The sequence below is a fragment of the Augochlora pura genome, chromosome 7 (genome assembly GCF_028453695.1).
Source record: "Augochlora pura isolate Apur16 chromosome 7, APUR_v2.2.1, whole genome shotgun sequence".
NCBI lineage: Eukaryota > Metazoa > Arthropoda > Insecta > Hymenoptera > Halictidae > Augochlora > Augochlora pura.
In genome coordinates this window covers 37,765,360-37,778,641 of record NC_135778.1, presented here as the reverse complement: position 1 = coordinate 37,778,641, position 13,282 = coordinate 37,765,360, and the positions used below count along the sequence as shown (strand labels likewise).

Sequence of the window (13,282 nt, the reverse complement as noted above, 5' to 3'; positions counted from 1 at the left end):
AAAATGTACATCGTCCGCTCTCTAATTATAAACAATATTCAAAATTGTTTATAAAAAAGGCGACCACATAAAAGTCACTGAACTTATACATTCTTCGAACTGTACCATATTCGATCCTCCAATACGTTCACGAAAATTATAATATAAAATTACTACAAGTCCATACACGCGATCAGCTATATATCCTCTTAATATTTCGGCTAAATTTTCGTAATCCGAGAACCCATTGTCGCAGCCATCCCGTCGTCCCGCAACTAATTGCGTAGCCTCCGACGGGGAATAATTGGCGCGGTTGCGCGTTCCATTTGCCCGGCGAGCGAACGTAGTTTCAAACGGTATTATTTCGAGCAAACTTTGCCGCAATCTGCCACCGAATATATATCGCGCACAGAGTGAGAGAGAGTGAGAGAGAGAGAGAGAGAGAGAGAGAGAGCGGCGAAGGGCCGGCGAAGGGCGGTGGGGGGTTTGCGCGGCCGTTGTTGACGTATGCAAAGTCGTTGCCCGTACATGTCCTGTACACACACACACACACACACCATTGTCCTCTCTGCGTTTGACAATCGGACGGCCTGTGCCTGTCCGGCGGCAGCAGCCTCCCGGTTCCGTCCACGGACGCCGCAGCGTCGCCTGCGTTTGTGCCGCGCGACGCCCTCGGTTTCGCGAACCCGAGGGGGAAAGGAGGGGGCGGGGGAGGGGGGAGGGGAGAGAGTCGAGTCGCCGTTGGGGTTGATGAGGTTTCCGTCGAGTTCCGGGTCGCTTTGGAAACTCGAGAAAGTTTCGAAAATTTTCTCTATACCCGGGGCTCTTCATTGAAAGTTCTTCTTTGCCATTGTTGCTCCGCGAGGTGGGCGGGGTGTGCGAGCCACGTGAAATTTTCATGCGCTTAAATAATCGATGATACGCGCTGTTCGACCGTGTTGCCTGCGTCGTTGCGTCCCACGGGGGTCGAAGCGATTTCGGGAGGAGCGACATGTGTACCCGGGGAGAGGTGGCTTTTCAACCCTTTGATGTCTGAATTCTGTGCGACGATTAAAAAAACTTTCCGCACTGTTTTGAATTAGTTGAAAAAGCGGATAAGATTTGTTATAAAGTGCAACCCTGAGTGTATTATGTCAAATCTTGTTCGATACAGAAATTACATTATTACTGTATTAATATTTTAGTTTTATTATTATTATGATCTCGAACCTTATTATAATATTTAACTAGATATAGATTAACCCTTCCAGCGCAGACTGAGCTGAGAAAGTATAGCAGAAGAATTATACGAACGTCAACTATATTACATTTCTCGTGCGTTCACGTTATAAATATTATTTTTCAATTACATTCGCATTGTAAATCGCATAAAGAACGTCGCCGACCTTTTTCATAAATACTGCAAATAAGACCCTCGCATTCCTCACCATATAAAATATTGTCACTTCATCATGACGAGTATACTCGTCAAAAATCGATTGATCGAGAGGTATATATACTTCGACGTCCTGAATTAAATAATAAATTTCGCGTTGCATTTAAACGAAACACTTGAAAAAAAAGTTGCACGAGCCAGCTGGTTAACTAGCAAACGGGTTAACCGGAACGTGAAATTTCCCAGTCAATTTTCCACGGCTAGGTGAAGCGTCGTTACGCATGTGTAGTGGCAGTCTCGTCGACTGCTTCTCGAAACTCACCCCTGAAAAGGGGGTGCAGTCGACGACGACGACGACGACGACGATCGCTGCTCCGCTGGTCCGTAATTAAAAAGCTCTCGACTTGGTCGAATCGCGGCATAAATCATTCGTGGGAAAAACGGCGTTGACATCTGGTACGGGGTCGTTGTCATCCTTTTTTTTTCCTTCCGGGCGCCGCGCTTCGGCCGCGCATCAAGGGACGATTTGTTACGTCGCGACGTATCGATTTTCCCCGGCCGCGATAATTCCCCGCCAGCCAATGCCGGACGTCATTCGCTAATTTTCCGCCGCGAATTAATTGACTGCTCGAGGTACCCGCAGCCTCTATCGATTTAATTAGCTGGCCGCGAAGTGCGTGCACGGCTTGGAGAATGCAAACACAGAGATAAATATAATATAATTCGGTCGTGTGCAACGTGGCGCGGAGGGACTTGTGGGACACCCTAATTGTTACGATTATCCGGATAAATAAATATGTGTTTTTTATGTTATTAATTTGAATAGGAGACGACAATTTATTCGTTACAATTATCAGGAGGAGAAATGAAATAAAATCTATTTTTTCTGTTATTAATTAGAACAGGAGGTAACAATTTAACCATAAAAATTATCAGGAGAAGAAATGAGATAAATATCTGTTTCTTCTGTTATTAATTCAAATAGTAGATAACAATTTCACCATGTTCTAATTGGTCTTCAATCTTATTATTTTTATCACAAATTAATCAAATTCGCAAAAATCAAATTCTGATAGAAATCTAAAAAATTGACAGAATAAAATGAAGGTTGAAATCTGTTCTCGCTGACAAAAGGGTCAACCACGTGACCCTTCTGTCCAATTGTTCGCGGACCGTAGCCAACGTGTCTTCCCCGAGGATCCACAAAATCAATTACAAAAGTTGCTCTCCGGAGGAGCTCGACGGAAATTACGCCCGCGCGCGTGGCTCCGTTTACAAAGCGCGCATTGTCCCATCGGAGGCGAAGGTGGCCGAAACGACGAGGATTTATCCGCGAGTTTCTAAGCGATTACCTGGACGAGAGACCGTTTCTACGGTCGAGCGTGGGTAACAAGAGTCTGTCGCGGCTTCTGTTCGGTCGTTGTACGACCACTTCTTGCGAACGGCGTTCCTCTTCGGAACGACGCGAAGGTAGTCGAAGGAACGTTTATTATATAGTGTATAGTATATTGTGCGTTGCAGCGTCGGCTATATGGCGCGACGATTAACCCTTCGCACTCGAGCGGTGACTGTGAGGCACCAATGAAATTGTTCTATCACGTTGCAAAATAATTTTTGTACGAATAAAGTTTGCATTTTAGAAATTGTAGAGGTTATGTCACGTTATGGTGCGTTGATATGATAAATAAAAATAAATCTCTTAATAATTTCTATAAATATAAAATAACCGAACTCTGTTGAATTAGCTAATTAAATTCCTCTCACGTCTTCGCGATTTTATATTCCAATTTTCGCCGAGAAAGCACGAGGCCCTTAATCCTTTCGCCGTGACACGTGGGTTGCACGGTTCGGTGTATTTCATTCGAATGAAAATTTATTCCTGCTCGATTAGAAACAGGAACTAATAAATAAACTCTCGAAAATCGTTCGCCTTATTTTACGATTCAATCGACCCGTTTTAAAAGCCGATCGTCACTTTTCGCTTCACTTAGCAACCGCGTTCGCCGCGTCGTCGCCGACAATTTGCGCGGCGTAAAAACGGCATCCGCGTTCATTAGCGCCGCGCAATTACTTCGATCGTTGAATCTCGACGATCGGGGAACAGCGTTTTATTGTAACGCTAAAGCAGCGATTAATATTCGCGTTTAGCAAATCTAATTTTCGTATCTTTACGACGCGGCGCGTGGTCGATTCGTCGCGCGAGGCGAAGGGGTGTGCGCGGCGTAGTAGGAGGATCGGTTATTGGCGCAGGTAATAATAGGCTCTTAAAGGTCCCGGCTAAAATCTATTTCGTATAATTTCATACCACGAGTAGCAATATCTCTCGTTCCGTAACTGGTAATTACCTGGCTAGCGTGTAGATTAGACGATAACTAACGCGCCGTCCGACGCGGTTGTTTTAATGAATTCATAATTCTCGCCTCGGCTAATTCCGACGATGGCCGATCTAACCCGACTCGTTCGATTCGAACCCGACTTGGACCGTTCGCTAATTCGCAAATTAGAAGAGCAGAACGATCGCGATTCTCAAGCGGTTCATTACTCGCTCCAGTGAAAACGCTAATCCGGTCCGCAGATAACGATAGGAAGAACGCAATTTCCTGTACCGTTCGCTGTCGCGACGTTCTTTTCCGCCGTGATTTCCCGGAACGCGGATGCCCCAGGACCCCGTTATCTAATCGTCCCCCACGAAATATTCATTTCTGCCGCGCCGCGCTCCCGGAGAAACGAATCGCTTCGTCACGGAACTTGCTCGGTCATTCGCCGAACATTCAATTGTTATTCCATTCGGACGACGGCGACGCGTCCCGTTGGACAAAATTATTTTTCTCGCTTCTCGCGAGCCGAAAACGTGGCTAGTAATTTATTTATAGAAACAGCGATGCTTAACAAAGTATAGAAAATTTTATAATTTATTATAATAATATTAATCGTCTCTGCGTGTCCAGTGATAGTGGACCCTGTGACAATTAATATTGAAATAATTAATATTGATACAATTGATATTGAAATAATTAATATTGAGACAATTAATATTGAAATAATTAATATTGCGACAATTAATATTGAAATAATTAATATTGAGACAATTAATATTGAAATAACTAATATTGAAATAATTAATATTGAGACAATTAATATTGAGACAATTAATATTGAAATAGTTAATATTGAGACAATTAATATTGAAATAATTAATATTACGGAACAAGGTACAGCAGCGTAACAAATGAAAATAAAATCGCATATTTCTTTTCGCAAAGAAACGTTCCGTCGGAGATTTTTCAAAACGTCGTAACCGTAAACGAGAGTCCGCCTTCGCCTGTCCTCCACCTTCGATTGCCCCGCCCCCTCGGCGAACGAAATCACGTTGTCAGAGGCCGGGGTTACCGCGAAACTTATTCGATTACAATTTCATTCGTATGACGGGGCGTCCCGCTGATCAGAACGTTCGATTCTTATTGTTGCAGGAGCGATGTCTTCCTGGAACCGTACCTGCAGCAGCACGGGACCGTTCAGGTTGTCAGCTCGCCGAGCACGCCTCCGCCAAATCCGCTGCAACATCATCAGCTTACGCAGCTACATCATGTACAGGTGAGTCAGGCGGATCCCCAACGGACGGTACATTTTTTCACGTGTCACCGCCCGCCGCAAAAAACTTGCGGTGACGTTGTAACTTATATATCCCCCCCCCCTCCCCCTGCCCCTGTCCCGCACGTGACACTGATAATATATTATTGATGCATTAGCCGTCGAACCGTGAATCGACAAACTTTCGAGCATTTTTCGAGACGCCAATCAATCTTTAACTTACTGTGCAGCGTATGGGTATCGGGTGTTTGCGAACGTGACAGTCGTTTCCGAGCCGATAATCTTCGGCCGGCTTGCACGATAATTCCAGCGAAATTACAATGTTGTCTGATCTTCGTCGGGAAAAAAGCTGCGTTGTCGTCGATAATGTATTAAGATTGAAATTAAGAGTGAAACTGAGGTTTTAGGGAAATACTTGTATTTGTGTTGATTTAGGTTAATTTATATTTAATGTGATATATATTAAATACTTATATTTAATTTAATTTATATATGTTGCATTTACATTTTTATTTATATATTTATATTACAATAAACTTTTTGTTCAGAATCTGAAGCGATATTATGAGCAAAATTGTTCAGACTTCTATTAACGTCTTACTACAAATTATATAATATTATACTAATAATATCACGTATTAATTTACAATTCAGTCACAGAAAAATAAAACAATTTATAATACAGGAGACCCAGGACATTTTCAACACTTTGATTTTAATTATATGTTAATTATATCTTTTATTATATATTAACAATAGTACGAAACTTTTACCTACTTACCCCAGATTATTTTTATATTAATTAATAAAACATGTATAGCGAGTAATAAAATGTTATGGGCCTTAATTAGACCGCGCGCGTCCACACGTACATTTTTATGAATTCAACAACCGAGTCGAATCAGCTGCCTGCCCAGGCTCGTATAATTCGTCGCGGATGAGTTTGTTTTACTAATTCGCCTTATTCTTCGTTAATGAATCGCACGTACTCGGCGAACGAAGGAACGAATCGCAGAAATATCGTGCGCGCTCGCCGCCGCGGAATACTTTTCGCTACGAGCAATTAAGGGATTCGCAATTAGCTGCGAGAGGGTGTTCAGAACGCGTTGCACGTCCTCGTTTAATCCGTTTAACCCGAAACGTCGTTGTGTGTCAGTCTGCATTTCAAATTAAATTACACTCGAAACTCCGGCACGCGGCAAACCCCTTCGCGTGTATACCCTTCGACAACCCCCCCCCCCCCCCCCCCGCCCCCTCCTCGGCCGCATCCGATTCCAACCCCATTGGAAAAATGGGGGAGTAAAAATTGAAAATGTCACTCGATCGCCGCGACACTCGGCCACTTGATTATTTATTAATTTGCGACGGGTTTCGCGAGCAACTTAGAACTGTGATAGAATTTTTATAAGAATTTCGAGAGAAGGGTTTGTGATAAAATTTTTGTAGAAATTTAGATTAATTTCAAGGTTATGTCAAGGTAAAGAAATTTAGATTAATTTCAAGGTTATGTCAAGGTATAGAAATTTAGATTAATTTCAAGATTATGTCAAGGTATAGAAATTTAGATTAATTTCGAGGTTATGCCAAGTTGTAGGAATTTAGATTAATTCCTACGTTTCCAATTTCAATTCAGATCCGAGTAATATTTGTTTAATTTTATTTTAACATTTTTCTTCTTTTAGTGAAATACGTCTGATATAAAGGTTTTATTATGTACTTAATTTATGTAATCCATACGATAATATAAAATATTTAAACAATTTTATTATAAGGTTAAAATTATTTTGAAACCTGGTACAATCATTTTTCATGAGGCCTTAAAATAATAAAAATTAAATGGTTCCAGATAGCTGATAATGAAAAAAGCGCAAATGCGATTCAAGATATTTGTTTCGGAAGATGTTTAAATATTTATTTCGAAGATATTTATTAAGCGTGGAGTAGCCTCGTTTCGAACGAAGGAGTGCGCTTTTCTCATCCGATTATTTCTAACATTTCGCGATTAAATTGCCAGAATGCGCGCTTTCTACCAAGTCGGATACATAACGAAGCCAATCCGAAGCAATTCAGCTGGCAAACAGCTTGGCAAACGAGGAGCAACCGTCTCGCAGAGTGTCCGGGAAAGCCTCTCGCCGGAAAATTACGGGGAACGGTCGTTCGAAGTGTTTTCACCCCTCGCGAAAGTAAATTCCGTGTTTCGCAATTATTTACGAGATCGACAGCTTTATTCCGGAAAATCCGCGCGACGTACACCGAATACACCGGACTTCTTACTACGAAAAATCACTGGTCGGCCCCTCTGAATCCACATACGAGCCAGCCTCTCCCCCCCCCAAGCCAGTCGCGGAATAATCGATAAACGATTCCACGAGCCGTAAACTCGTGCCGGTGCGTGACCAAATAAATCAAACCGAGCCGTCGATTGAGGCTCGCCGATTCGTATAATCCGCGTATCCCTCTAAATACCGAGGGTTAAAAAGCGTGAAGGGGGCGGTGTCGCGTCCCTTGGTCCTCGTGTTCCACCGTCGAGAGAGCCGGCACGCTGACGAATCGCCGGCAAAAAGATGAGAGGAAAAAAGCCCCGGTTTGAAAAATTCGAGGGAGAGGAAAACCGGGTGGCTCGATCCGTCAGCATCGATCAGGACGACCTGTCGACGGAAAATACAAGCGGATCTCTTGATTCGCCGGTAATCCCGGTCGATTATCTCCGATGGAACGGTCCTGAGAACATAAATTCATCGAACATAGCTTGGAGAATTTTTTACTCTTGCGATTGCGTGTTATGGTCGCCGAAAGCCATTTCCGAAAGTTGATAATTGTTTAACCAGACTTTGAAAACTGTACCTGTGGCTATAAGTTCTAATGATACGACTGTTTTATTTTGTTACCGATATTTATTTATTTATTTGAGTTGACCAGGTAACATGAGCAGCTAGTTTAAAAAGTATATAAATTTATTCCGAGTTTTTTTGTAATTTATTATAATATATATACCTCGATTTTTATTTAATAGTATCGCTATTCTTGATTAAGCTATTCTATTAGAAATGAAATAATGTCTATTAATTCTAGATTTACGGAGCACTAAAAACAGTTAAATAAGGGCATAAATATTTTAATTTTATTTCATGATAATTCTTGGTAATGAGTTACACCGAATTAAATTGTTTGCACAGGAGCGTGCTTTTGAAAATAAAAATAGTAAGTTGGTCGAAGCTATCTATGAAATAAATAAAATCTGTAAAAAAGAAACAAGAAGAAGCATACGTACAGAGAAATAAATTGGCTGTGACTAGGTTATGTCATAATTATGGCTATGGCAAGGTTATGCCAAAATTATGGCTATGGCAAGGTTATGTCAAAATTATGGCTAGGGCAATGATAAATTATAAATATGCTAAATGAAGTTTTAAAGGGTTGAACCACACAATCTTACAAAGCGGTTATACGACGAAATGCTCCGTTTAATAATAAATAATAAATCGTCCCTTTGAGAATAAATTGTAAAGCAAGGGTTTAAGCAATTATCAACCTATCTCCAACAGAAATAAACCCCATAAAACGGCCAATTCCTGCGTGTTATCGGCGAACAAGTGGCCGCCAAGCGCATCTCCCGACTCTTTCCACGAATATGGAGATCTGGGACCCCTTAAGCCGCAATTCTCGGGGGGAGGGGGGGGACACGTAAATCCTCCCTCGCCGTCATACAATACACTCTAATGCCGCATTATACCGTCGCCGCGGCCGAACGGGTCTTTCCTCGGTTATCTCAATTTGCAGCCAATGCCTGACCATCGTTTATTTAGTCCCCGTTTAATCGTGCTCTCTCGACTTTGCTATCCGCTCCTCTCCACCCTTTCCTTTTTCCGCTCCCCTTTTTTTACCCGCCGCGCTTCTCCCGCGTTCCTCTTTCGCGTTGCATCCGGATATTTTTTAATCCCCTTTTTTCAGACCGCTCGTTTCGCTTCCTTTTGTTAAACCCTTGCACTACGACTCCTTTCACGTCGCGTTGATCAGCACTTATTTGTTCCTAATGTTTTTTGTTAATTGGTCCAGTGGTAGCTTTCGTTTCTTTTATTGGCTTTATTTAACACGTCGACTGCCGACAATCGACCACTAAAATACTCATACAGTTAAAACAATTACATTACAATTTAATTAATTTAATTAATTAAAGCGAAGCTAGAAAGTTAATATTTATCATAAGAGGTGGTATTAGAACTCTTTCGTTACAGAATTAATACGTATAGATTTATAGTAGAATTAATATATGTAGAATTACTATACTATCATCGTTCCGACTAAATAAATCGATATTTTCCAGAGCGAGGAGTCGCTTTCCTCGGAGGGCTCGGCGACCTCCGGCGGATCTTCGAGCTCGACGGAAGATTCTGGCAGCGAGGTCGCCTGCGACATCACCCTGATCGAGAGGCTTATACGGTCCCATCCGATCTGGTTCCTTCCCGGCATCCAAAGGGCCGGCGCTTTCCACTTGTTGCAAGGCAAAGAGGAAGGGGTGAGTGCACTTAAGCGAATCGATTAGGCGTAAGAAAATTGCAAGCCTCGCAGAGCCCGGGAGTGTTTCTCCGCCACGGTCGAGCAACGAGTTTTCCGCGGAAGTGGACGAACCCCCGATAGCTAAAGGGGCCATCGTTGCGGAAAATTTTCACCGCGGGTTTTCCCGGGAGGGCTTGCGGAAAATCCTTCGCCCCGTTAGAGAGAGTACACCTTTACGTTCGAGACTGCGGAGGCTCCGCTTTAATTATTTCTAACCGGTTGTTGCTTGTCGTTTTACCAGCTCTTTGCTAGCTATTTAGTATTAACCCTTTGCCCTCGAAGCAATTTTAACTGTAAAGAAATAATTTTTCTGACAGTATTTCCATTTTAAGTAACAAAGTTCATTTTATACATATAAAAATATTTATTAACCTAACTTTTTTATAAAATTTAATTAACTCTTGTGATTCATACCAAAACTTTAATTTTTAACAATTTATCCAAAATTAAACTTTGTTGCTATAAAAATTATTTTAGTAGGTGACAGAACAATTTTAGAGTTAACCCTTTGACCTCGAAGTAATTTTAACAGTAAATTTAAAGTGAACGTTCTGGTTGTATAATATTTCCATTCTATTTAATAAAGTGAACATTAATGCATAGGAAATTAATTCTAGTTAAGTAGTAAAACTGTTGGTATGAGTAACAATTTTTTAAATTTAAACTTTGTTCTTGTAAAAGTTATCTTGCAACGTGATGGAACAATTCTTGTGGAGCCTCTAGAAATATTCGATTTTAATATTTAACTTTGTATATTCTAATAAAAAATATTCTAATTTCTTAATTCTGTAATTAGAAAATATTCCAATTTCTTAATTCTATAATTAGCAAATATTAAAATTTTTTAATTCCATAACTAGAAAATATTCCAATTTTTTAATTCTATAATTAGAAAATATTCCAATTTACAACATTGATATTAAAATCGAGATTATTGTCCATCAGAATTGACATTTTCACGCCATCGTTCCGAACAAGTGCGCCGCCCGAAAAATTTCCCAGCAGCGTAAAATTTACAGTCACTATCCATTATTACAAAAATTGCAGCTCGCCGCGCGAGCAAGGGTAGAATACAATCGTCGAGCGAGATAATAAATAACGTCTGAAGAAGCTGGTTGAAGTAGCCGCGAAGGGAAAATCCCGGTCGCTGAATCGCCGGCAACGAAACAAAGAAATATGAAATATGGCAAGGGACAATTGTTCTACCGTCGGTTTTCTCTGCCGTGCGCGCGCGCGCGTTCGCTGGGTTTTTCCTGGCGCTTTGACCAGCGACAGATTTCTTGAATATTTTCCGTCGCTTTGTTCCACGCGAGAACAAACGAGCAAGGGAAGACCGATTTTCATCGAGGTATCAGCCGCTTTTCTTTTTAAAAAAGTGGTTTAAGTCTACTTTTCTGAGAAATGAATTGATGGTAATTTTAGTGAGATATTGATGTCCTCTTTTTATATTTATAATTATATATTCAATCGAGAAGGTTTTAGCTATAAACCGTTGTCGTACAAATTTTTTCATTGAAAGTTGGGTAAATCGTTTCCTAATAATCATTTGGTATAACTATAATAAAATCTAATGATTACAATTATAATTTAGTATGACTATAGTAAATTAGTAATTACAAATTACTATTAGTAACTATAAATTTCTTAATCTTTTTACTACATCGGAATTGATGCAACATAACCTCTCTAGTGCTTTCGCCATCTCACGTTTCCCATAAAAATAAGTATCGAATAAAACAGTTTAAAGAATATTTATAAGAAAAGTTACTGCCACGAGTAATTTTACAAAAAGATGAAAATAGGAGAGAAATTTATCTCGTTAACAGAAACTATACTCGAGATAAAAATAAAAGCAGAATTCTTTTAATTTCTTTTAATTCTTTTACATTTGCTAATATTCGCACGAATCAAAAACATATCAAGATCTGCCGCGTAAATATTGCGAAAAGAATTATTCGCATACGTTCGATAGGAAATAAATGGCGGAGGTTTTTTCTCAATGGTTATTCATACCATTCATTCACTGTGATACTTTATGCGTCCGAATATATATCAACGAGCGTTGATAGCAATCTCGATCATTTCTGCCATGCTCTCTCGCTCGCCTATATCATAACACGTCACAGAAGAAATGAACAGAACTGAACAGCTTCTATTATACCAATCAGAGAGCACTTACAATGGCGGGCCATTTATTTGACTCCGCTTTAATAACCATTCATTTGGCCGAACGTGTACATATATCAATGATGTTGCATTCATCGCCGATAATCCGCGATTCGATGCTGTAACGTTATAGATCGCCGGGATTTTACACATTCGCATCATCCGCGACTATTGAATCCTGCGAAATGAACATATCTGCTTTCTCGAATTCAGATTCGCGTGTGCAAGACTATTTGGAAAGAGTTATTGAACATATTTTACCGATTCGCAGGATGAAAAATAAAAGTTGAAAAGTTATGGTGGTGCGGTAATAAATAAATTTAAACCTTTGAGCATTTTGTAGATCCGAAGAGAAATTATATCGGATATATTGTAACAAAAATTCTTTTTTAATGAATTTTTAAACTATTATTATCCTATCATTCGAACGTTTAGCTGTTTGTATTTATTAAAGGTTGCAATTAAATTATGGTTAGATCCAACAGTAAGACGTAACACTAACCAATCGTTTCCGTTCGACCAACAATGAACGCGCGAAAGGACCGATTGAAAAGCACGGATTACCGGCGGATTTCCATTTTCCCGCGTGATAACGCGGCAGTGAAAGGTCGGTAACACGTCCTCGGGCCCCGGCGAGAGACAGCACTTTGTCACACGGATGGTGACAAATAGAGCGCGCCGCGCCGCGCCGAAGGAGCATTTAAATCGCGCGAAACCCAACCAGCCGGCTCGGGGGCGGACTTTTACGAGGCGACCCGCGCGCTAACAATGCCACTTGTTATGCGTATTTTCAGCGGGATCCCCGCGGTCTGGAATGCCGCCAGAAGTCGAGGCCGGCGTATTTCGCCGTGGCAACGTCTGCCCCGTTTGCATTTACTGCATATTAAGCCCGGCGTGGTACACGCCGCCGCGCCGCTTGCCAAATGGCCGATGCACCGCGAGATACCTTGGCCACGGTTGATCCGCCGACCGTGCGCGATACCATCTAATGGCGTAACTAGAACGCTAATTGACCGCCGCGCGCGCGCTGTTCGCTACCAAAAATAACCATAACCTCTACCGAAATTTTTTATGTTTTACACCAGTCTCTTTCAAGTAAGTCATTTATTATTAAAAGAATTTTGTCGTACGATTATATTGCATATAATCGTATATAAATTATATTTTTATGATATACAAATTGAAGTAATTTATAAATCGCCTCGTCCCGCTCACTTGGTCGATAAAATCGTCGTCCGCTAAGGGTTAAAATTCCTTCGAGCGCAAAGGGTTAAAGGAACTGTACAGCTTGTTCCATCTAACTCAATCGCCAGGAGACAATAAGGGACAGCACCGCTTATAGTATTATTGTAGATTCCGTAGGGCGATTAGGTACACGTCAGACATTGACACGGTTTTCCATCTGGGAGCCAACCCCACCTCTGGCCGTCCATTATCCTCGTATTAGATAAGACTTGTGCCGGGGCTCGCTTCGATTGTTCGTCGTCGTGTGCCCGATGCACCGCGAGATAAACGAAAGATTCAACTGTACCGGGGGAAACAATGCTTCGTGCCATCCGAGTAGTGGAAACGCTGCGCTGTGCGGCGATGGAGAAGTTTTGATCGTACGCCGAA

General features: G+C 41.3%; 1 protein-coding gene across 11 annotated transcripts in view; it reads left to right on the top strand.

Moving 5' to 3' along the window:
* Positions 1–13,282, top strand: part of Spri (Src homology 2 domain-containing protein sprint) — a 268,054-nt gene that overhangs the window by 229,306 nt on the left and 25,466 nt on the right. For all 11 annotated transcript variants that reach the window (XM_078187231.1, XM_078187232.1, XM_078187233.1 and 8 more), the window contains 2 exons: positions 4,825–4,948; positions 9,270–9,461. In XM_078187231.1, the coding sequence (XP_078043357.1) occupies positions 4,825–4,948; positions 9,270–9,461 (316 nt within the window). The remainder of the gene's footprint in view (positions 1–4,824; positions 4,949–9,269; positions 9,462–13,282) is intronic.